This window comes from Cnephaeus nilssonii (genome assembly GCF_951640355.1).
Source record: "Cnephaeus nilssonii genome assembly, chromosome: 22".
In the NCBI taxonomy this organism is placed as follows: domain Eukaryota; kingdom Metazoa; phylum Chordata; class Mammalia; order Chiroptera; family Vespertilionidae; genus Cnephaeus; species Cnephaeus nilssonii.
In genome coordinates, this window is record NC_137093.1 from 6880663 (window position 1) to 6907006 (window position 26344).

The window sequence follows — 26344 nt, forward strand, 5'->3', positions numbered from 1 at the left end:
TTAGTTAAAGACCACAGAGATTAGAAAACACATTACCCATCTCGGAGGCGGTTCTTTCCATGTTACAAGTCCCTTAACGACCTTTACCATTCCTCCCCCCTCCATTCCTCCTCCCTCCCGTACTCTCTCTCTTTTAATAAGGTTGAGCAAATGGGACTTCATTTTATCTGACTGCCACAGACTAGTGAGATTAATTATTCATGCTCACACTCTCCCTCTTGTTAAGACCATGCATTAGACTAATTTTTCTCTTTATTGCCCTAGTTGGGTGAGTCTCAACCCATGGCCACTTGACTCACCCTCAGCGGTGTAGGGATATGCTGGAAAGAAGGAAAAAACTATCCATAGCTACAATCTTGGAGAAAATATTCTGCACTAATGCGACCGCCAAATCAATAGATGTTGCTGGGGATTTTTTCTTTTAAATACCAAGTGGATATTACAAAAGAGCTTACATAGTGATTACAGGGCACATTTTTACAGGAGTCAAATGCTTCTTCAAGAATTTTCTAAAAGAGTGAAGCCATGTTAAGAGTGGCATATATTTTGCAAAGATAACTACAGGAGATGTATTCTGGGTGGTTCTTCTTTCTCTTTAGCTTCCAGGCAGATGTAGAGGCACCTGGTGGAAGCAAACATTGTTTGAAAAGAACTTCAGGGATCTTAAAGTATTTTCATAAATCCTAGTCTTAGAATCCTAACTTTGAATTTTGTTCAAGTTAATCTAACATAACAGAATTATATAACGAAATAGTAACCTTCTGTGCATCCACCTCTCAGAGATAACCACTTGAACAGCTTAGTGTATCTACTGCTATACTTCTTCTGTACACATCTGTCTTGTGTCTACCTGTCTCCTCCCTCTCCCTGTATGTGTGTATAAAATTATTCTTTTCCATGAATGGGACTACTGTTCTACAATTTGGTTTTCCTACTAAATACCATGAGTGTTCTTTCCTCGTCAATACCTACAGGTAAATCTCGTTATTTTTAATGGCGGCATAGAATTTCTCTGTGGATATTTAATTCCATACTGGTAGATATTTGGGTTGTTTCTAATTTTTAGACAAAATAAATAATGCTGTAATTCACTTAACAGCCAGTCAACAGTATTTATTAACCATCTTCAGTGGAGTGGGCACTGGAACGACAGGGACGGCGGATGACGTGCAGAAGCCTCCGCCTGCTGCCAGCTGAAACCACCCACCTCCCCGCCAGCTGGTGCGCGGCCACCAGCTGTCCTGCTCGTGCAGACGAGGGGCTCACCTCTCTGAGGAGACCCACCTTACAGCCATGTCCTAGCAGCTGGTGTTGTAAGCAGCAGGGACAGCCCTGTAGAGTCAGGAAGGAGCCACAGGCCCAACATCCGGGAAGCATCAGTCTCTGTCCTGGTGCAGGAGGGCCCTGCACCCTCCAGGTGTGGCCTAGACCAGTGGTCGGCAAACTGCGGCTCGCGAGCCACATGCGGCTCTCTGGCCCCTTGAATGTGGCTCTTCCACAAAATACCACGGCCTGGGAGAGTCTATTTTGAAGAAGTGGCGTTAGAAGAAGTTTAAGTTTAAAAAATTTGGCTCTCAAAAGAAATTTCAATCGTTGTACTGTTGATATTTGGCTCTGTTGACTAATGAGTTTGCCGATCACTGGCCTAGACCATTTGGTCTGCCCAGGACTGGCTGTCCAACCAAACCCTGAAGGAAAGAGCTGAGAAGTGACTACTGTCCTTGCAGTGGGGTGAGCTCAAGGCAGGCCAACATCCTCCTTCATGCAGGAAGAACTGGATTTAGCACTGCAAACACATCCTAAATCTAAGACTGCTACCAACCCCATAAACTGGAACCACGTGCATGCAGAAATCACCATGAACAGATTACAGAGCCTTGCAGACCCCGATTTTTGGTCACATGATGATGAATGAAGAAAGGAACCCCTTTGTGTTTTCTTTGGTTAAGTTTACAAAAATAGTCTTCCTGATGCTCATTTATCTGCCAAAGGCATTGCACCAACCGCAGTATCAACCCGAGCAGCTGCTCACCTGCTAAGCACCCCAGCACTGCCCTTCAGAAGGGGTAGGAGTGGTCAGAAGGCTTCCTTACAAGACGCAGCACTGAAACAGCTTTGTGAGCTACAGCTAACTTGTATACGGCCATTAAAGAGGGGAGGGAGTGACAGAGCACAGAATTAGAGCTGCTGAGCTGGACTGAAGCAGAGTGAAGAATAAAGGGCATGGGGATTGATGGAAATTCTTGGAGATGACAAAGTCTACCTACTTTCTTTTCTGATCCCTGATAACCTGCCTCCATCACTACCACATATATTCTTCTCGTATGAGGGGGAAATCATAAGAAGAAGCCAAATTCTAGAGAGGAAAGCAAATAACCCCCACACTCTATCTTCCATCCCTATCAAGCTTGTGTTGTGCTCTTGCTGTGCCCTCAGCACACAGAGCTCGTTCCCTCTGGTCAGTGCCAAAGGTACTCATGTCCACACACTTCATCTGGTGTTTCCAAGGTGCCACCTTAAACTGTGCCTTCGCTTCCTCCGACCTCTCCCAGACCCGTGGTTCTTCAGCACCGGGGCTAGGAGCGTCACCAAGGAAACGCACTTAGCAGGTCAGCTGAGGCTGTTACCAAGTGCCCCGCCATATGTGTAAAATGCTGGCCTAGACTTGGACTATACGTTCCTTGTGAAAGCAACCCTCTCATTCATTCTTGCAGCTCTGATTAAGGATGCAGCATGTGCCCGGTGCTCAGTATATAGACAACTGCTTAGTACACGTTATCAGGGAAACCCAGAGCTTACCACAATCTGGGACACAATAAATACTCATTTCTTTTTTTTGCTTAACACCTGCCACCCCCCACATCCCCCATTTCTGGATGTCTAATCTTGCTGCTGCCATGTACAAAGGAATACTTCATCCTACTCAAACAGAAGGAGGTTCCACAATAACGATTCTAGAACCGTAATATCCAGATCCTAGAAATGCGCCCCCAGCCCCAAACTGTGTCCAGTTCTGAAAATATGGCAGACTAGAATGCCTGGAAAACCCTGCTGTTTACAAACGCAAAAATGCTGGATAACATTCAGTATCAATAAACATTCCTTCAACCTATCTGCTTAAGTTCTAAGAAGTCAGAAAAAATATGAGGAGCCAAAAATGGGGAACAGTGGCCTGGCCGGGTAACTCAGGTGGTTACAGTGTCATCCTGATATGCCAAGGTTGTGGGTTCGATCCCAAGTCAGGACATATAAGAGTCAACCAATGGATGCATAAATAAGTAGAATAGCAAATCAATGTTTCTTGTTTCTCTCTCTCTCTCTCTCTCTCTCTCTCTCTCTCTCTCTCTCTCTCTCTCAAATCAATAATTAACAACATAGAGAACACTAAATCCAGAAAGGGAAGTGAGCTCTCATGCCGGGGGTGCTCTGTGACACCCGCCAGCACAAACAGAACCCCAGACTGCAGGCCCTTGTGCGGCTACGCACACTCAGTAAAAAGCAAGCTGGGGAAGCGGTCTGTTCACCGGCGAAAAGAGCCTCCCCGGAAGCTGGTCTGCCTCAGGTTCGGCTCAGGACGGAAAATGTTTGCCTTGGGGTGTGCAAGCACACACCTGCCCTCACCCAGGTTCCGAGGCTGAATGTATGCTACCTACAAGGCCAAACCCCACGCCCAGGCATCAGTTTAAAGTACTGCCAGGTTGGTAACGTGCTCTGGTACCTGCAGAACTACTCTCAGGAGGAAGACCCTCTCAACCCAGGCCCCTTAGGACATGTACAATCACCATCAGCCACATAGGAGCTCACAACAAAAGCAGAACTCCAAATACAGAAGGAAACACCTCATCCTATGCGACAGGCAGAAAACAAACAGAAGAATTCACTTCAGGATATCAGAGAATGTTTACAGAAATAAAAGAGGGTAGGGGTTAAAAACAGAAACATGACTAAACAGTTCTAAAAAAAAAAAGACCTCTAGAAATTAAAAAGTCAATGAATGAGTTAAACAAGTAATTGAACAGAGTGCAAGGGAGAATTTTGTGAATTTTGAGGTAGATTTTACGAAATTATTTAGAAGGCAACACAGAGAGATGGAGAAAGAAAATATGAATGAGCTGTGGACAGCACGGAGGAGACGTGTTGGTCTAACACACACCTAATCTGAGCCCAGACAGAAAGAACAGAGAAAACGAGGGAGAGGAAAACTTCAACGGCTAAGAATTTTCTACAACTGAAGGAAGGAAGCATAAGAAACCCCAAATAGGAGAAATAAAACTAAATCCACACTCAAGAGACATTAGAGTGAAACCGCAGAAAATTAAAGACAAGGAAAAGATCTTAAAAGCAGCCAAAGAAGAGAAAGAGCCGTAGAAGGAAATGACAGTTAGACCAACAGCCAACATCTCAGTGGCATCAGTGGAAGTCCCAACCACTAATCTCTTCAAGGCGCTGAGAGAAAGTGACTGTTAGCCTAGATCTATAAAGGACTAGCGAAGCTGCCTTAGAATGAGGGTGAAACAAAGACTTTTTTAAAAATTAAAACATTAAGAACACTTGTGTACAAAATGGAGAACAGTGGCCTGGTCAGGTAGCTCAGCTGGTTTTAGGGTCATCCTGATATGCCAAGGCTGTGGGTTCAATCCCTGGTTAGGACATATGAGAATCAACCAATGGATGCATAAATAAGTGGAATAACAAATCGATGTTTCTCTCTCTGTCTCTCTCTCCCTTCCTTTCTCTAAAATCAATAAATAACAACAACAAATAGAGAACACTAAATCCAGAAAGGGAAGTAAGCTCTCACTAAAGGAACTTCTAAAGAACTCGCTTTTGGAAGATGGTCCAGAAAAAAAAGGTCTGACATGCTGAAAGGAAAAGTAAGCAAAGATTCAGGTAAATGTGCACAAAAGTATACAAGTACTGACTATATACAACAACAACGCTGCTTTGGGATTAAAGAAATAGAACAGACTGTCTCCTGCCCTATTATTCCAAGCAGCAGGAGGCCCTGACTCAGGGCGATGTACCACGACCAGAGGACGCAGGTGCACAGGGGACCCCTCCAGCACTGAGTCTGGAGTGAACAGAGGCACCCTTGGACCCCTGCACTCTGCTTGGCACACAGAAGGGACTCGGCATGTATTTGACGAAAGAATGAATAAATGCTACACATCTCTGCCTGTACTTACCAATGATAGGAGAATGATACACGGGCCTTACAGTAAGATGTGCTCCATGCGTACAAATGAACACAGCAAGTCAATTTGCTTTCCACCAACAGCAACATATTTAGCTGCTTCAGAAGTGGGAGGTATAGTTTCATTTGGTATAGATCTTGAAGTACAAGACTAATAATGCTCTTTTTTTTTTTTAAATAAAGGAAAAAGACCTCCATTCTTGGGGTAGGTTTTACTCAAGTAAACACCCAAGCTGCTATTCTGACCCAATATAAATATGACCCACAAAACGTGGTAAAAAATTTCACTACAAAAAATGCAGGGTCCACATATTGATGTCGACATACAAAGATAAGTGAACAGCCCCTATAAATTCACAGATGAGCTAAGATTTAAAAAAACAATGAGAAAGACAGACAATTGGGAAGGGAGGGGGAGCTAGTGAGAAAAGAGTAAATCATACACAAAACAGCCAATAAAAAAATAAAAAAGCAGTTAATATACATGAATAATGGATGTCTGATTTAAAAGCAGTTTACTCCGATATGATGTAATTTTTGACAATCAGCCAGAGAGACTATTTTGTAAGTCCTTGCCAAAGATAAGTCAGAGCGTGAGGCCTGGTAACAGGCGTATCTGTGAACATGTGGAAAATGACTTTCACCACCATCCCAAAGGTGACTTTCTGTTGGCAAACAAAAACTTGCCTCTCAGGTGCACTTAGCAGCAGCCACCAGCAAGATGCAAAGCTGGAAGCAGCCCCCGACAGCACAGACCCCTGAAACAGCACCCCCCACCGTTTCCATGATATGCTCTGGCACCGTCCACGCTCAACTGCAGCACAAAGGGAGGCAGCCTGGGCTGCTTTCATGTTTAAGTTTTAATTGGAGTGACAAGCCCGCAAGGCCAAGATATTTCAGGGATGGGACGGTGTTGCTGAGCATCGCCAGGCGCTCGGTAGGCAAGGCCCGTGTGCGTTCCCCACCACCACGTGCCAATGCACCTGCAACCCCCGCTGTTCCAGGACTGGACTCTGCCCGGGAAGGCTCTGCCAATTACCGCAGACTTGCCAAACTCGGGGGCTTTGTGATGTGGGCAGATGTCTACAAAGGATCAGAGCGAGGCCAAACCAACACCTATTGTGACCTAAGCCTGAAAGAAACCCAGAGACAAGAGTACGCTCCAGTGCAAATGCAGGCAGCACAACCCACCCCCACGCCCGACCCACACACCCATAGGTGCTGGAAACAACAGGGAAGGCAGGTCCACTCTGTGGAGAGAGAGAAGCGCTTGCTTGGCTTCGGAAACCTCCTCAGACGATCTCTGTCCTAGCGCTAGAATAAGAAAGGAGACCACAAAGAACTGGCTCCTGCAGACATAAAACGAGGAGTGCTCAGGGCCCAGCATTTAGTCCAATGACAAGATTATAATTACTATGTAAATGTATGACTGAAGCTGAAAATCCTCACAGCCTCCTTTTATGCTCCCAACAGGCCTCATCATAATAAAGAGCATGGACAGTTTCTAAGCGCTTCACAAATATTAATGACACGTAACTAATCATGGTCCCCAGGAGAAAAAAAGTTAATATTAAATCTATTTTATATTGGGAGGAAGACTGAGGCTGCAAATTAGGAAATGAATTCTTAAAAATTAAAGGGAACTTGAATAATATTTTTAAAATGGGAAGATTACATGTGAGATGACTGTGATATAAAGCTATCTGTATGAAATTGAGGATATTAGACTGGCTTGGGTATCAATTTTCTATTCACTAGCCTGGCAACTGCTGGTCTGGCCCCAAGTTAGACCAGACAAAGGCTCAGAAGTGGATAGAGTGTGGCTAACACCAGAGAACTAAAACAAGTGACAGCTGATGGAGGAGCGTGAAAAATGACAGTGAGCAGTGAGGACCTCTGGTGTAGGGCAAAGAGTCTACCCGTGGGCTCCCCTTCGTACCCCGGAGGCATAACGCCCCTTCAGCACTGCCTAAGGGGCAGGACTGTACCAGCACAGACAGATGCTTAGCTGCACTTTGCACATAAAGAACACTATAAATAGTAGCTGTCTGGATATACATCCAAAGCACGCAACCTATTCTACAGTGTTAGCATTCTTACTTATAGAGCAAAAGCAAACATTCCCAACAGCCCTCCCCTTGATCTTCATTAACTGAAAAACAAACTGACTTTTAACCCTTTAACAAACCTACTTGCTCTTGAGCCCTGGGAGGAAGAAACCAAAGCCATGCCTATCCATAAGATGAAATAAAAGCAAAGCCTAACTCCAAGTTCACAGTCTCCCAGGGGTGAGAAGTGGTGAACCAGGATGGAAATTCAACATAAATCGTTGGGAAAGCCGTTAGAAAAAGTAGGCCCTAAATAAAATTCTAAGCTTAATTCAAAAGACAAACAAGAAAAAGGCAATGATCAGCATACACTTCAATGTAATGGTCTTAGGAGCTTGCTCGGAGCTTCAAGAATACTGATCAATGTTTTTGAAAATTAGAAAATGATACAAATGCCATTGGTATACAAACACTATGCAAGTAGGAGTGCAGACATAAGATATTAAGGCACAGAGCCAGCCCTCTCCACAAGGGTTTGCATCTCAAGGCTATTATACAAGTGACTCAGCAACCGCACTGGTTCTGCAGGAAGCTGAACTGACTTGTCCCTTTTTGTTCTAAATGCATTATTGCAAATCAGCTCTTGGGAAAATGAATCTGGTGAAGAACCACAGGACTTGCACTACAAAATGACTTGAGCACAGTTCCCACACCAGCCAGGGTACCTGTGCTCCAGCCAGCCTGGATCACCCCACTGCTGCTTCCTGGATCCCCTGGGAACCCGTCCTCCAAGCCCGTTGCCTCTGCCTGAACTGCCTTCTTGCCCAGGTTTTCCTGATGAACTCTAACCTGCCCCCAAAGCTAGTGGGGATAGGGAGGTACTGGTGCTCAGTATCTCACAAGCACATGACCTACCTTTCCCAGGTAAGTAACTTGCTGAAGGTTTATCTGGCTCAATCCCCAAAGGTTACACCACTAGCTTGACTTAGTGGAAAATACCTTTCCCTGTATTTATTTTCTCTGAGGTCATCACTCTCACAAAGGAGTGGTTCGGGATCCTGGAGATCCTAGAGCACGCTCAGCTTCCATAGGCAGCGACAGCATTCTAAGAAATGCTTCCCACAGAATCGCCATCGTGTTACAGAGATCAGAGGTGGCCAGGTCCTCAAAGGTCCCCAGGTGAGGTTTCTTGTCTGTCCTGAGTAACCCGGGGGCTCTGTGAGCTGTCTCGGGGTTCACCCAGCACGGGAGGAGAACTTCATGTATTATGAAATTACACTAACAATTACATCACTTACTGATACCATTTTAATACTAAACCATTTTCTAGTATTAAAACAATCCTCTGAATGTTCAATCCTCATCAATTTACCTGTATAAATTTCATCACTTTGGAATGCAGCAAACTGCTGTGACCTGATGTCCATCTCAATGTGGAGGAAGCAACCTTTGTATTGCTAAGTTGCTGAGGAACACAAGGCTGAAAGTCCTAAGGCAAATGTCATTCTGGATTCATCTCCACGTTTCCAGTGCCAATCAGAAATCTAGCATATAGCATGTGTTCAATAAATAGTCATAGCAGTGACAGTAACCTAGGCAACAAAAAAGAATCCTTCTGGTAGTCAACATCACTCAATAACCTAGAAAACTGGTCTCAAAGGACTATCTTCCTAAACTTCTCTAAGAAGAAAGTTGAAACATTTTAAAGGTTTAAGGAGAAAGTGAAAAGGAAATGAGGCATATACTTTGTGAACTTTCCATTTTAAATTATTCACCCTGCTTATAAAAGACCGAGGTTTTCATTTTTCTCTGGAATAGAACCTTGAACAGAAGAAGAGGTGGACTGCACATTCTGGGGTAGGTATGGGAGAATGTGGTCAGAATCCATGAGCACTGCGTGTCTGATACAAGCATCCTCCCAGACAGTTATTTCAACTTGTGACGAGTGCAAGCAACCAAACCAGAGTCTTTCCACGTCCGTGTGAAGGGAATGATTATCATAAGAGATGTTAGCAATTATTTTCCAGCGTGATGTAAGCTGAGGCAGCAGCGCCAAGGCAGCGTCCTTGTCAAACACATCTCAGCCTCAGGATTACTTCACTCGCATCCCCCTGATTACGATGCACGCCGCGTGCTGCTAAATACAACCTGCCACTGAATGCCAAGTACTTCAAAACTAAATTAGAAAATATGTCCAAATACATAGAATGATGCTAAGAGCCCTAAGTGGGTCTCTCTCTTCCTTTATGAGGCATGAGACTCGTCAACATAATGCTCTTAAATGAGGCAATTCTATCTTCTAACCCCCCACATCTGAGAGCAAAATTTAATTCAGGGAGCAAAAGAATTAATGATATGGTATCATACACACGTTTTCATTGGTGGGAGCATTTTGGACAGATTCAGGAAATGTGAGACACAGAAACACATCATAAAGGGGTGTTTGGGCACAGAGGGCTAGGGCGGAGCTGACACGGATTTCTGCACAGCAGCGGGAGGAAGCAGGCCATTGCTAAGCAGCATCTAAAAGCAAAAGACCTGTGAGGAGGCCTTCTCACCACATACCCCTGGCCCGCAGGACACAGGAAGTGATCAAGAAGTTAGTTCCAAGTTCCTGCCCAATCCTTTCTATCAGCAATAAACATGGCCCTTGGGGTGGTCTCGTTAGAGAAGAGTAGAGTGATGGATTCCTCAGCCCATTTCAGAAGCCTTCAGCCACCCAGCAGTTCCAGTGGGGGAGCAGCTCAACACGACTCCACAGGTAAAGTAAGAAGTTTCTACCACCTCATCACTTCATCCGGAATTCAAGGAACATGGATGCTGGACAGAAGCCCAGAGGTCACGTGCCCACCCCTCTTTATTTTACATAAAAGAGGCCAGTTGGCTTACCACCTTAGAAGAACCACGGACTCTCCTTCAAATGGTACCAACTAAACCGAGAAGGAACACATATCAGTGCGTGTTGCAGCTCTTCCCAACCTAACGGTGGCCTGAGAGGGCTGTCAGTCCCCCTGCACTGGGTCTAGGTAAAGCCATGTGATTCGAAACCAACAGTTACTCATCCTAAGTAGCAGAGCTACAAAATAATTTACTGCAGAGTGAGAGCAGACAGATCTCTGCCTAGTCCTCTGGCCTCACCTTGCTGGGATCTTTCCGTAAAGCCTGTGAGAGAAACGAAGTCCAGGAACTGCCAGGGAAATGGGATGTACTGCCACCTGCCACTTTCCCAGGGATGCCGCCGCTAGAGAGGCAACAGCCATCAAAATCATGAAGGCACGGACCCCTTTCACTCAGCAAGTCCACTCTGAGGAACTAACCTACAAACATATTCAAGTGGGCCAAGTGTGCTCACAGCAGCAAAAGACAGGGAGCAATTCAGCATACATCTAGAGGTGGCTAGCCAAACTCATCAAGGTCCGTCCACAGGTGTGGTACCATAACATTGCAAAAAGCAAAGCAAAGCAAAACTAAACCAATAAACAGTATCCAAACACCAGGATGAAATGATCTTTAAGAAGTTTTGTTGCAGGAAAAAGCAAGGTGTAGAACAACAATATATTATTTTACCATTTATAGTTTTAAAAAAGAGGGGACTAAGGGTATGTCTGGGTAATTTGCTTACATGTGCATAAAATATCTCTGGAAGGATGTACATGAAACTAGCAACACTGACTTGGCTCCAGGAAAGGAAAGAAACGGGGTGGCAGGTTGAAAGGAGTGGGGAGGGGCCATCCCACTGCACAGTCTTCCTTGTCAGATCTGTTGATTTCTGAATCAGGTGAATGCATTACCTTGTTTTAAATTACTCTTAAAAAAAAAAAAAAAAAGATGTCTAAAGATCTGATCTTTTAACAAAAAGTGAAAATAGACAATGACCATTTTTTTCTACGACTTTACTTGGGCAAAGAAAATGCTGGCAATTCCAAGTGGGGTCCCTAGTCCTGGCCTCTAAATTCAAAAGTCTGGGAAGTTCCATGCCATAAGCCAACGGAGATGTACAGAGCATGAACTCTCTCTGGTCCTGGAACACATGGAGCTGGAAAGGATCAAACCAGCTGTATTCACAGGCCTTTTCTTAAGGTTAAATAGGTACATTTTGCTACATTACTTGGTCTCATTTCCTTAGAAAACTGTTTATTGACAGAGCTGGGTTACTTGACAAGTACCAGTTTGCTGAAATCTGTGCATGAGGCTGATTCATACTCCAGTGCCAGGAACACAACTGGTGCTCTGTGGCTCTCTGTGCTGAATGCACACACGATGACTGGCTAGCTGGATCTATGAGTGGATGGACTTGAACCATTATTATTTGATGCTCTGACAGCTGTGGTGCCTATAAAATGCTAATGCGATCATCGTATGGGGCAAGGATATCCTCCAACTAAACAAAAATAACACCTCTGGAGTACTTCTACAGGTTAGAGAAATTTCAGTTCCAGACACAAATGTATTTTATATCAACATTTGGACTTCGCTGTCTGTTTTTATCACAGTTAATCAATAATGGACTCCAGCTAAGCCCAGCTCTGTATCAGGTACAAACGAAGATAAGCCAAACTCTATGTTCTCATAAAGCCTTCATCTGATTCCGAGTTACACAGGCCAGAGGCGCAAACACAAACCCCCATGTGGACGTAGCTCCAGGCAAACTCTACTGCTAATAGTCTGACACCAACCTAATAAAATGTGCTGGGACACACGCTGCCAGGCCAAGCACAGACACAGCCAAAACGGCATTCACAAGCAAAGCAACACTGAGCACACACATGAAGCTACCTGGGAATTACGACATTACATTCTAGGATAGCAGCAGGATGACATGGCTTAGCGCACACAGAGATGTTACATGACAATTACGTTTCTGAAAAATGCAGGTTCTTCTGAGGAAGCAGAAAACCCATTAAACTCCATCAGATGGAGGGTCCTGCCTCTGCAAAAATAAGGCAAGTTTCATAGACAAAAGCTTGGCTTCCCTCACGATCGAGTGGGTGGCATTCATGTTGGAGAAACATCTCAACACAAAGTTATTACTAACAACAACCAGCCAGCCACCCACAAGTGTTTGAAGGCTGGCTGTTGCATGCACAAAATATTTGGGTAACTAACTGCTACTGTCAGATTTCAAAGGATGCTTCAACAAATTCTTGTAGCAAACTTACTTCCACTTTTAATTTTAAAATAGCAATGAAAATACCAGTAACAAGTTATTTGAGAGAACACATTTTAAAATAAATTTCCATAAAATTAAGGTATTAATAAGCAGATTCTTATAATCAATGCTTTTAATTGGGTTGGAAATTTTCAGAGGCATCCACAAAAGTGCCTCCGTACCATCGATATCTAAAGGATGCTCCCAGTATGATTTCGTGCTGGACTCTCCCTTTAACTGATTTCTCAAATATATCCACTATGATTGTATCAAATGTAAGACTGTATAGAAATAAATCTACTTAGATAAGTCAAAGAGAAATAGGATCGGCCTGAGGAAAAATTTATTGAAAATATGGAAAATTTTAACCAGGCTAGTATTACATATATCTATCCTCTCACTACACTGAGACTTGAGAAATAAATGAGATAACCCAAACTTGAAAGCATAATGGATGAAAAATTAGAAAGCAAATACGCAGTCTTTCTTCTCTCAACAAATGAGCTCACCAGGGATCGGAAAAGTAAGTTTTTTTAAAGCCCCAGAAAGGAAACCGCCTTCAGAAAGCAATTGCTGTCCCCTTCCCCCACTTCCTAGGAAGACAAAACACAGGAGTTAGAGCATCGCAGACTTGTCAGCCGACATATGCTGACGTATGCACTCCTCAAGCACAAAGGGAGGCCCTTCTCACAGTGAGGCTGCAGGAAGCCACATGCCTTTCTAGTGCCGTATCTACCTTACTGGATGAAGAACATAATAGGAATCCAGGATGCTTCAAATCTTTGAGTACCTACTAAGTTGCAAAACCAGTGAACACCTGATAAATGAGACCTGACCTTACAGGTAACTTACACGTTAGGGGAAACTACGTAAAAAAAAAATCACAAACCGAGGCCAGCATTGAACTACAACTGGTAGAAATACCAGGAGGCACACAGTGATGATTAACTGTCACACGCCAAGCATGATGCTTAAAGCTTTACAGACAGGTTTTCATTTAATCTGGCAATTCTATGGTGTGGGTATTATGAGCCCCCTTTCACAAGTGAGGAAACTGAGCCCTAGCCGGTTTGGCTCAGTGGATAAGAGCGTCGGCCTGCAGACTGAAGGGTCCCAGTTTCAATTCTGGTCAAGGGCACATGCCTGGGTTGTGGGCTCGAGCCCCAGGAGGGGGTGTGCACGCAGGAGGCAGCCGATCAATGATTCTCTCTCATCATTGATGTTTCTATCTCTCTCTCCCTCTCCCTTCTTCTCTGAAATCAATAAAAATATATTTAAAAACAAAGGAGGAAACTGAGGCATACGGAGGGTTAAGCAACCTGCTTCAGGCCACACGGGGCAGCAGGCCGCAATAGCGCCATGGAGAAGGCCTCCGTCCTCAGGAGGAGGAGCTGCCAGAGGAGCCAATGCGCAGAGAAATTTCTTCCTGGGATCACACCGCTGCCAGGGGGTGGAGAGCAGGCACATTAAAGGGAAAACAAAATAAAACTTGATCCCCCTCTCCCCTGACCCCACTGGAGGAGAAAGAGACTTCCATAAATCAGCTTTAAGACTTTTCAGACTAAGTACTTGGCCTACAGTCAGGATAGTAAAACGCTAGGTAGTGATTACATTTAGTAATCATGCAAAGAATTTCAATTAAAAACTTTTCTCTCTGCTTCTGGCTCACAGAGTATCGGAGGTACTTTTATGCACTGTTGGCGAGAATATAAATTTTGCTGCAACCTTTTTTCTATAAAGGTATGTTTTTCAATGTATAAATGTACCTATATTCTAGATGGATATCTATTAGAAATTATTACCAGTTTTGTCTGTGGAGTGGGGTTGGGGAAAAGGAGGAAAAAAGAAACAATTGTTTTCACCTCATATCTTTTTCAAATGCTTGAATTTTTTTACCATGCTAAATATATATTTCCCGACTACATCCTGGAGCTTTAATTTTTTAAGTTGCCTTCTAAAAAATAAAAACTGATGTTCTATTTTGTACCTTGTTTCCTTCGTGCACCCATCCTAGACTCTTCACTCCAAAAGCAGCCTGGTTGGCCGAGACATCCAGACAGGTGACGGGCTGCCCGTAGACGTGGTGGAGGGTTCTGGCAGAGTCGTCAGCCTTCAGCAGGTACACCAGATCTCCAGCAGTGGCCACTGCCACAGGGTACCTTTCGGTATCTGGAACTATTTCAAGGTAGTCAACCTGGAAAGGATAAGGGTTGTTTAGTCCTTCAGGTTCCACATACAGTTCATCCTGACTTGGTCAAAAAGTATACAGTTCCTCCTACATGTCAATGAGAAGACCAGCAACCCCACAGAAAAAGACGGGCAGAGGGGCGGTTCACAGGAAATGAAACACAGTTCTTACACAAATGAAAAGATGCTCATCATAAAAGAAACACAATACACTCCTAATAAGAGAAGTATAAAGTAAAAATTCACCGAGGTACCATTTTCACCTGTCATACCCGGAAAGATCACATCGTCTGCTGAGACACTGGCCTGGAAGTGAAGGGAACAACCACACGATGGGTCCCACTACGGTTGGAGGGATGTAACCTGGTCCAATGTCTACAGAGGGAAATCGGCAGCACTTTCCACAATGTCAAGTGCACTTACGCTCTGACCCGGCAAGTTCCTTCCAGGACTTTCCTTACAAATAAACTCGCATTTATGTAAAACCATGTGTACAGGTTATTGGCTAAAGCTTTACTTTTTCATCACTAAAAACTGAAAAATGCTAAACACGCATTACTAATGGACTACAAGTAAATGACAGTCCATTTTTGCGCTGAAATACCATGCAGTCTTGGGCAAAAGCATGAATACAGTCTTCATGAACTGATACTCATGGGATCATCTCTAAGGTGAATAGGGCGGAGAGCAAGGAAGCAAGGTAACAGGATTCCCAGTGTGCTAACGTGTGTGCATGTGGGCAGAGGAAGGGTGTGATGTACTTGGCTTGTACATGCATAAATCTTCTAATCATGGCTGCTTTCAAAGAGGGAAGAGTTGAGGGATGGGGTGCAAATGGTGTTACTCACTGTAAACTTTATTGGGTCTTTTAAATTCTGAACCCATGCAAGTGTCATAGTTATTCAAAAGAATCTTTAAACCAGAAACTGAATAAAATTCACTCAGTTCCAAATGAGCTAAAATCACATTTTAACATCTGTGCAAATGCCAAAATTGCGTTGCTAAAAGGTTAAAAGTATCTGAGTTACCTGCTCTCTCCAGGTTTCAATGCCATCGGGAGCAGGAAGGCCATGACCAGCAGCATTTTTGTGCCATGCCCTTCTCTAATCTCCATGTGTACGGGAGGTCCCTTGAAGAATGATTTTCTTTTCTAGATCCCTGAGTGGCACACTTCCCCAGTGTAGTTTATCACAGGTTCTCACCTCCCTGAGTAAATTCTGAGAGCGCGACAGCAGGTGAGCCAGGCCATTCAATTATGAAAATCCACGGTGTAAAAGGACAGTATTGCCCTGAAAACAAGATAACTGAGTCCAAAGCCTGAATGCTGAGGGCTGTCCAGGGGAGCTGGAGACAGAGAGCGAACATCTGGGTGGCTCTGCTAATCCTCGGCCCCTCGTCCAAAGCCCAGGGCCCATCACAAAGGATGATGTTCTAGGCTAACATCACAAACACGGGAGCGCTGCCATTGCGATTCAGGGAGCCTATCTGGGGGAGACAAAAGGACCCAGCGCTCTAGGCCAGGGGTGCCTGCCAGTGACAAGGCAGCCTGTGGCCACCCCTCACGCAGGGTAGAAATAATACATAAAGAGTGTTACAGCACACGCCTCCAGCTTGCTCCCTCTCTCTAGTCTAAAAACCATTTCTTACTTTCCTAAGACTGACATCCTCAGCCCAGCCATTTAATTTCATCTTAATGTTAGATTTTGGACAGACCAAGACGCTCTGATTGGCAGTGGCTGGGCCACTGCTGGGAGCTGCAAAACTACTTCAAAAAGCATCCAGTCTGTGCCAGGATGCCACCGATTGCCAAGGCAGGATTTACATTTTATAGAGGGACTCACATCTTAAGTAATTGTCTGAGTTCATATAATTATTGCTATTCTACAGTGTTCTTTAGTCAAAGACCAGATAATAAGCACGATAGTAGTTGTGAAAACAAACAAATATGGTACTTTCACATTTTTCTAATAAAACCCAAGATGGGAAAACAGCCTCAGGCAGTTTTGGGGAACACTAAATCCAAACTGCCGAGCCGGGATCATTAGAGGGACAAGCAGCTTATGGAGGTGAGGCAGTAACACTCGGCTTTTTAGTTATTCAATCTAATAAGATTCTCACCAGGAGGAAAGGGAGGAACAGGATTTGTTCCAGGTCAGGCCATCAATTTATTCTTCAACGTTGGCTCTTCTGTTCACTCTCCTACTAGTGCCAAAGTCAGGTTTATTTAAATTAAACCCAAATTCAGCACAGACTTAAACTTCCTTCTACCAGCAAATCACCTTCTCCCATTAGAATGCAGAGGCTCCCGTACAACTGAACTCAGAAGCAAGCTCCACGTAAAGAACTCCTTAAGGCTGGCTCAGCTTCACACATGACATCCTGGAACATGACACCGACTTCTACCTATTTTCACACAGGAGCTACTTTTACTTCCAGGTGAAAACAACTTGGGGTGAAGAAAGCTGAGGATGGAATCCTCCTTGCCATAAGGACTGGGATAATGTCACTGAACTCATTTTCACTTCTGTACGAGGCCAGAAGCTGACCTTGGATTTTGAGGGGTGGACGTCCTGGGAAAGCGGATGAGGACCATGGCAATGAGAAACTCTAGCCCTGAAGCGAGCCCTGGGTCCGAATCACACCTCCTGACTCTGAGGCTGGGGCAGGTCCAGTCACTGCTCTAAGTTCCTCTTGGCTTCTTGGTAAACAGGGAAAATGATAGTACCTGTTTCGCAAGGCAGTGGTGAGATTTATGGACGTGAGGCCCACAGGGAGTCCTGAGTGAGCGGGAGCTGCCAACATCATTATATTTGTTTATATTAGATTCAGAGGTTCTAAGAATGAAAAATAAAATGGCCAGACTAAAAGCTCACCAGTTTCTGAACTTCGAATTCTGCAGCTATTTGCCAATATCCTTCCTCATTGGGATGCAACATCACAACATCGAAAGCAGAAGCCGTGGCAACAGTGGCATCTTCCTGGCTGAGGGCTAGTGCCTGGATTCTTGCATCGTGCTCAAAGCGGTGGATAGGATACTTTCCAGTCCTTAGATCCCAAATATTAAGAAATCCTACGTAGAAAAAAAACAATGTGGATAACTTTAAATTTACTTCAATGTGAAATAAATTTTCAATTTACTTCACATGCACAATTATAAAATAACAATTGTTTAATGTAAAGAAAATTTAAAAATAAATGATATCTTGTATCACATGATCTCACTCATCTAGGGGAAATAGTGAACAACATGAACTGATGAACAAAGACAGACCCGGAGACAGGGAAGCATCGATAAGACTGTCAAACCTCAGAGGGAAGGTGGGGGAGGGTGGGGAAAAGGGGGAGAGATCAACCAATGGACTTGTATGCATGCATATAAGCCTAACCAGTGCTAATGGACAACAGGGGGGTGAGGGCATATGTGGGGAGGGGTTTGGGATGGGAATAGGGGGATGAGGACAAATATGTGATACCTTAATCAATAAAGAAATTTAAAAAAATAAAAATTATAAAATATTTGCGTCACATATAACAAAGGGTCAATTTCTATCCTATAAAATAAAAGCCTAATATGCAAATTGTCCCCTCGGGAGTTCGACCGAGAGTTTGATCGCTCACTATGATATGCACTGACCACCAGGGGGTGGCACGGAACATGGCAGGCAACCATCAGCAGCAGCAGGGCACTGAGAGAGCGAGGGAAGGAGGAGGCGGGGAGGCAGGGAACCTTAATCGGCCCTGATCACCGGCCAAGCCTAGGGGCCCTACCCGGGCACGAATTTCGTGCACCGGGCCTCTAGTTACATATAAAGGGCTTCTAAGATTCACTAAGGAAAAAAAAGCAACTGAAAAGTGAGTGAAGGGCATGAGTATGTTGTTCACAGAAAAAGAAACACAACCGACTCAAACATAAAAATATGTCAAAATTCACTCACAATTAGAAAAAGATAAATAAAAACTATAATACAATACCATTTTTATCAGTCATATTGACAAAGATAAAAAATTTCATAAAATATTTTGTTGTTGAGAATTCAGGGAAATGCGCTCTCAAATTGTTGGTGGGAATGTAAACTAATTCACCCACTTTGAAGGCGACTGGATATTTACGAAATTACAAATGTATATAGGCTAGTCACTGTAATGCTTTTAATTATGTCAAAAGATTGCAAGTTTTAAATGTCCATGAATAGAGAGCTACTTAAATAATGTCACCTCCATACTTCAGAATTTAAATAAAATGACCAGTTAAAAAAGACTGAGTCAGTCTTTTTTCTTTTTTAATTTTTAAATTTCGTTATTGATTAAGGTGTTACATATGTGTCCTTATTCCCCCATTACCCCCCATTACCCCCCCCCCCAACTCATGCCCTCACCCCCCTGTTGTCTGTGTCCATTGGTTAGGCTTATATGCATGCATACAAGTCCTTTGGTTGATCTCTCCCCCTTACCCCCATCCTCCCCTACCTTCCCTCTGAGGTTTGATGGTCTGATCGATGTTTCTCTGTCTCTGGATCTGTTTTTGTTCATCAGTTTATATTGTTCATTATATTCCATAAATGAGTGAGATCACGTGATATAAATTAATCTTTCTCTGACTGGTTTATTTCACTTAGCATGATGCTCTCCAGTTCCATCCATGCTGTTGCAAATGGTAAGAACTCCTTCTTTTTTACTGCAGCGTAGTATTCCACTGTGTAGATATACCACAGTTTTCTAATCCACTCATCTGCTGACGGGCACTTAGGCTGTTTCCAAATCTTAGCTATTGTAAATTGTGCTGCTGTTTCCAAATCTTAGCTATTGTAAATTGTGCTGCTGTGAACATAGAGGTGCATATATCCTTTCTAATTGGTGTTTCCAGTTTCTTGGGATATATTCCTAAAAGTGGGATCACTGGGTCAAATGGGAATTCCATTTTTAGTTTTTTAAGGAAACTCCATACTGTTCTCCTCAGTGGCTGCACCAGTCTGCATTCCCACCAGCAGTGAAGGAGGGTTCCTTTTTCTCCGCATCCTCACCAGCACTTGTCATTTGTTGATGATAGCCATTCTGACAGGTGTGAGATGGTACCGCATTGTCGTTTTGATTTGCATCTCCCAGATGATTAGTGACTTTGAGCATGTTTTCATATGCCTCTTGGCCTTCCTTCTGTCTTCTTTCGGAAAGTATCTATTTAGGTCTGTTACCCATTTTTTGATTGGGTTATCTTCCTTTTGTTAAGATGTGTGAGTTTCCTATAAATTTTGGAGATTAGGCCCTTATCAGATATAACATTGGCAAATATGTTCGCCCATGCAGTGGGATTTCTTGTTTTGTTGATGGTTTCTTTTGCTGTGAAAAAGCTTTTTATTTTGATGTAGTCCCGTTTCTTTATTTTCTCTTTAGTTTCCATTGTCCTAGGAGCAGTGTCAGTGAAGAAACTGCTTTGGCATATGTCTAAGATTTTTCTGCCTGTGGATTCCTCTAGTATTTTTATGGTTTCCCATCTTATGTTTGAGTCCTTTATCCATTTTGAATTTATTTTTGTGTATAGTGTAAATTGGTGGTCTAGTTTCATTTTTTTGCATGTATCTGTCCAATTTTCTCAACACCATTTACTGAAGAGACGTTCTTGACTCCATTGTATGTTCATGCCTCCTTTGTCAAATATTAATTGAGCATAGTGGCTTGGGTCAATTTCTGGGTTCTCTATTCTGTTCCATTGATCTATATGTCTGTTCTTGTGCCAGTACCAGGCTGTTTTGAGAACAGTGGCTTTGTAATACATCTTGATATCTGGTATTGAGATCCCATTTACTTTGTTCTTCTTTCTCAGGATTGCTGCGGCTATTCGGGGTCTTTTTTTATTCCAGATGAATTTTTGGAAAGTGCATTCTAGGTCTGTGAAATATGCCGTTGGTATTTTAATGGGGAGTGCATTGAATCTATAGATTGCTTTGGGTAGTATGGACATTTTGATGATGTTGATTCTACCAATCTATGAACACAGTATGTTCTGCCATCTGTTTGTCTTCCTCTATCTCTTTTTTCAGTATCCTGTAGTTTTCTGTGTATAGGTCTTTTACCTCCTTAGTTAAGTTTGTTCCTAGTTATCTTAATTTTTTTGGTGTGATGGTAAATGGGATTGCTTTTTTAGTCTCTCTTTCTTTAAGTTCATTATTGGTGTACAGAAATGCCATAGATTTCTTGGTGTTAATTTTGTATCCTGCTACATTGCCAAATTCATTTATTAAGTCTAATAATTTTTTGATGGAGTCTTTAGGGTTTTCTATTCATGTCATCTGCGAATAAAGAGTTTTACTACTTCTTTTCCAATTTTGATGCCTTTTATTTCTTCTTCTTGTCTGATCGCAATGGCTAGTACTTCCAGTACTATGTTGAACAGGAGAGGTGAGAGTGGGCATCCCTGTCTTGTTCCTGTTCTTAGGGGAAATGGTTTTAGTTTTTGCCCATTGAGTATGATGTTGGCTGTAGGTATGTCATCCAACATACCTTTATTATGTTGAGGTATGATCCTTCTATTCCCACCTTGCTGAGAGTTTTTATCAAGAAAGGGTGTTGGATTTTGTCAAATGCTTTTTCTGTGTCAATTGATATGACTATATCTCTCAATTTGTTTATGTGATGTATCACGTTTATTGATTTGCGGATATTGTACCATCCTTGCATCCCCGGGATAAATCCTACTTGGTCATGGTGTATGATCTTTCTGATGTACTGCTGGATCCGATTTGCTAGAATTTTGTTGAGGATTTTGGCAACTATGTTCATGAGGGATACTGGCCTGTAATTCTCTTTCACTGTGTTGTCTTTATCTGGTTTTGGTATTAGGGTGATGTTGGCTTCATAGAATGAGCTTGGAAGTGTTCCTTCCTCTTGAATTTTTTGGAATAGTCTTAGGAGGATAGGTTTTAGTTCTTCCTTGAATGTTTGGTAAAACTCTCCTGTGAAGCCGTCTGGCCCTGGGCTTTGGTTTGCTGGAAGCTTTTTGATGACTGGTTCAATTTCTTCTATAGTTATTGGCCTACTGAGATTTTTAGAATCTTCCTGATTGAATTTTAGAAGGTTGTATTTTTCTAGGAATAGGTCCTTTTCCTCCAGGTTGTCTAGTTTGTTAGAATAGAGTTGTTCATAGTATTTTTTTAATAATCCTTTGTGTTTCTGTGGGGTCTGTTGTTATTTCTCCTCTTTCATTTCTTATTTTGTTTATTTGGGTCCTCTCTCTTTGTTTCTTGGTGAGCCTGGCTAGAGGTTCATCAATCTTGTTTATCCTTTCAAAGAACCAGCTCTTGGTTTCAATGATCTTTTGTACTGTTTTTTTTTTTTTTCTCTATGTCATTTATTTCTGCTCTGATCTTTATTATCTCCTTCCTTCTGCTCACTCTGGGTTTTTCTTGTTGCTCTCTTTCTAATTCTTTGAGTTGTAGAGTTAGATGATTTATTACCATTTTTTCTTGTTTTATTTTGAGGTAGGCCTGTAGAGCTATAAACTTCCCTCTCAGGACTGCAGGAGTCACTCTTATATAAGCTATATGAAATGATCAACAAAATATACTGTTAAATGAAAAAAGAACAAAATAGTAGTATAGTATGTTACACTGTTCTTGTGTTTTAAAAATTTATGTGTGTGCGCGCACACACACACGCACACGCACATGCACATGCACACACACACACACGGAATATCCTGGAAGGACACACAAGAAACTATTAATGGTAACTGGCCTCTAAGGAAAGAAACCAGAGGAAAGGAAGAAGAGTAGGAGGGAAGTTTCCTGTTACCTCCTTGTACATACTAAAATGTTTTCCAAAAACTATCTTTAACAAGAAGTTAAATTTTTAAAATGTTTTCATGTGAAAAACCTAAGAAGAATTATTTGCTGAGTAGTCCTAACATATAGAGTTAACTCCTTCTACTTGTCCACTCATTCATGCAACAAATAACCACTGAGCACCTGTCCTAGGCCAGGCCCTGCTCTAGACGCTAGCAATGCCTGAAAACAGCCATCAAAAGTAGTTTACATCCTTCCTCACTACCTCCTTCTTCTAGACTACCCCTGGCTGTGGTGCTTTATCATGCACAGTTGTAAAAAACCAAGCTTGACTTTGCTGCACTGGTTAAAAACTGATTTTACAATCCACCCTCTCCCCAGCACCTTGACTGCTGCTACATATGAAGTCCTCTTACACACACTGCCCATGTCTCCACCTTTCTCAAACTGTCTACGGCACTGCTCTTCAAGCGTGGGCCCAGGACCATCAGGATCCCCGGGGCTTGTTAGAAAAGCAAATTTTCAACTGGAGCAAAAGCTTGAGTTTGACAACCAGCGGTCTACAGGAACTTTCAGTCCCCTGCAGATATATACACTTTTCTGTATTTGCAATGCCACTGATTCTTTTTTCTCACCAAATCATTTCTTCTTTATGACCCCAAGCTAGTTCTTTTCCCTCAAAGGTTTACCCAAGAAAAGAATTACTTTCTGTAGATGCTGGATAATGGTTTGTTCCAATTCCAACTGATTTTATTTTTTCAAAATTCACTGAAACAATCTGTGGAGATAACACAGTCCGTGGCTATTTCTTTGAGTTCAAATCCAGCTCCACTGCTCGCCAGCTGAAGGCCTTGGGTTGAGTTACATAAAGCAGTGAGCCTGTTTCCTCACCTGTAAAACTGAAGATAACATTACCTACTACCCAGGGCTGTTGGGTAGATTAAAGGAGATAAACCACATAAAATGCTGGAGACAGACCAATCATTTATTTTTATGTATTCTACAGTTCCTGCTGTGCATAAAGCATTTTTAATATATTAATAACACTAATTTCCTCTATTGCTCATCCATAAATCCAGTCCTATTACCTACAGCTTCCTACTACCTAAAACAGATGTAGCTTCTCATGTTTCTTCTCTTTGTAATCCATCTTCCCATCTTTCTTTTTTCTTGCCTTGTACTTTTGTCTTTAAACAATAAATTATTTGAACTTACGAACTCTCTATGAAGTATGCTTCAGCACTAAATAAATATTGTCAGAAGAAAATAATACCTTTGGGTTGCTTTGCCAGACTTTCAAACTGTCAGTAGACTTAAGTAGGTGATTACAAACCAAAGCAGAGCTTTTGAGTTAAATGTTGCTTCATATGTAAAATAGGATGTTCAATATCTGAAGTACAAGAATTATAATAAACTTGGGGGATAAGCAGATCACAAAGGCTCCAAAACACATTCCCTGGCAAATATTCTGGTAAATTCTTTCCCTTCTGACTCAGAAGAAACAGACGTGCAACAGAAAACGCCAATGGCTCTGCACATAAAATAGGAGACAGGTGCATTCCAAGATGCGCCTCTTGCAAATATTTCTGCGTGGCGTTTGTTGGGAGACATCACAATCAGCAGTAGAGAGAAATGAAAGTTGCTTCTTGCAAGGAACTTTCAAGCATGCAGACACTGTCATCTGTCTACTTTCATCCAGTGCTCACTTCGTCTTGGGAGGAGCATCCATCCTTATCCTCATTTTACAAAAGAGAAGAGACAGAAGCTCCGAGTGGTAAAACAACTGTCCAAAGCAACTAGGTACATGATGAGGCTGGGCTGGAATTTAGCTAGAAACGTGTAGGATGAGCAGCTGCATTTACAAGTGCATAAAATAACTGTGAGATCGATGAGTAACTGACGTCAACTCACCCTGTGTTCTGCCAAGTGTGGAAGTTATTCAACCACAGCTCACTCTAAGCACACATGGAGTTTATCTATAAACACATTTTTCATTATTAATCAAGTATTGGTTTTGTTGGCATCATTTTTCCAACAGAATTGTATGCAATAAAATAGGCTTCCCCACAGGTTGAGTTTCACAGAGCTATCCTAAGAAGGGTCTTTTGGAAAATACATTCTAGGGCTCCATCAATTTAATTATCTCTGAATGCCTATTGTGCCATCATCTTTGTTATTTTCTCTATTTCAACTGTTAAGTGTAGAATTTGGTCAGATCCTCACTTGTCAATGGTGCCAGTGTCATCTGCACATTCCTCCAGGACCACTTTATGGTGCATAAAATTTAGGATTGTTATGTCCTCTTGATGAATTGACCCTTTATTATATGAACATCCTCTATCCCTGGTTATACTCTTGGCTCTGAACTCTACTTTGTCTGAAACTGACAGAGCCACTCCAGCATTCTTTGGATTAATGTTAGCATGGTATATATTTTTTGTCCTTTCACTTTGCCGTGTCTTTATATTTAAAGTGAGTTTCTTATAAATGGCATATAGTTGGTCTTCCTATTAACTGGTGTGTTTAAACTATTTATCTTTAATGTGATTATTGGTAAAAATGGGCTTAACCTACCATTTTTCTATTTGTCCCATTTGTTCTTTGCACCTTTACCCACTCTTTTTCTGTTTTAATTCCTTTGTTGGCTTATTAGCCAAAACCCTTTGCTGTGTTATTTCAGTGGTTGCTTTAGGATTTTAACATACACCTGTAACTTACCGCAGTCTACCTTCAGTGATATCATACCACCTCTCACATGTAAGAACTTCCCAGCAGCTACTTCCATCTCCTCCCTCCCAGGCTTTGTGCTACTGTTGTCATACTTTTTATTTCTACATGTTATAAACCCCACATACACTGTTGTTATTTTTACATAAGCAGATGATTATCTTTTAAAGAGATTTAAGTAAAGGAGAAAAGCCATTTGTTATTTATCAGTGTAATTACCACTTCCAGTGCTCCTGCAATATCACTTTTATTAAATCCTGCAGCTTTTGTAAGATTTGCAACTTCACTTTGCAACTATTCTGTTGGATATTTGACCCAAAAACACATGGGCAAGGTGGGCAGGAACAGACACAGCAGCCAACAGGGAGGGATGTTTGAGTAAAAGCTCATTTTATAATCAGCTGATTAATTAGTTGTACTAAAGGACCGGTGCATGAAATTCATGCACTCGGGTGGGGCGGGGGGGGGGGGGGGGGGGGGGCGGCGTCCCTTAGCCCAGCCTGTTCCCTCTCGCAGTCCAGGAGCCCTCGGGGGATGTTCCACTGACAGCTTAGGCCTGCCACGGGCCAGCCAGCAGTCAGCAGTCGGACATCCTTAGCATTGCTACGGAGGCCAGCTGTGAGCCCGGCTGAGCAGCGCTCCCCCAGTGGGAGCACACTGACCACCAGGGGGCAGCTCCTTTGTTGAGCGTCTGCCCCCTGGTGGTCAGTGTGTGTTATAGTGACTGGTCGTTCCGCCATTTGGTCTATTTGCATATTAGGGTTTTATTATATAGTATAGTTATGTCATGGCTACTTTTACAACTTCAAATACTCAGAACAGTAAAAACTTGAATTATAAGACTGTTTTATAGCAATGTTGCAGATTATCATTCACATTAACCAATATGTAGCCAAAAATAAATTAATGCAACAACACATTCAACAAGTACCTGCTGAGCCCTGCTCTGGGCCAGCCACTATCCTAGACACTGGGAAACCACAGTGCACACATCAAAACAAAGCAAAGAAGTCCCTGCCTGCATGGAGCTGACACTCTAGTGGCATCCACCCAGCATCTCACGTGGGGGGACATAAAAAGGACATGATCCCTATTCTCACAACACAAAACTCACACTGAAGAGAACCCTAAGCATTTTAATAACTAAAATATAACAGAGACATATATACAAAGTGCATTAATACAATACAGAAGCTTAACTTTTTGTCATGTCGCAGAATTTTAAGATCCCAAAGAGGAGCAGCTAATTTTCCCAAATATTTCA

General features: G+C 42.6%; 1 protein-coding gene across 1 annotated transcript in view; it reads right to left on the reverse strand.

The window, feature by feature from the left end:
• FBXW8 (F-box and WD repeat domain containing 8) overlaps positions 1-26344 on the reverse strand; it is a 117032-nt gene that overhangs the window by 23802 nt on the left and 66886 nt on the right. Inside the window, exons 6-7 of the mRNA XM_079762451.1 lie at positions 17452-17648; positions 14379-14585 (exon numbers count right to left, since the gene is read on the reverse strand). Coding sequence (XP_079618577.1) covers positions 14379-14585; positions 17452-17648 — 404 coding nt within the window. The remainder of the gene's footprint in view (positions 1-14378; positions 14586-17451; positions 17649-26344) is intronic.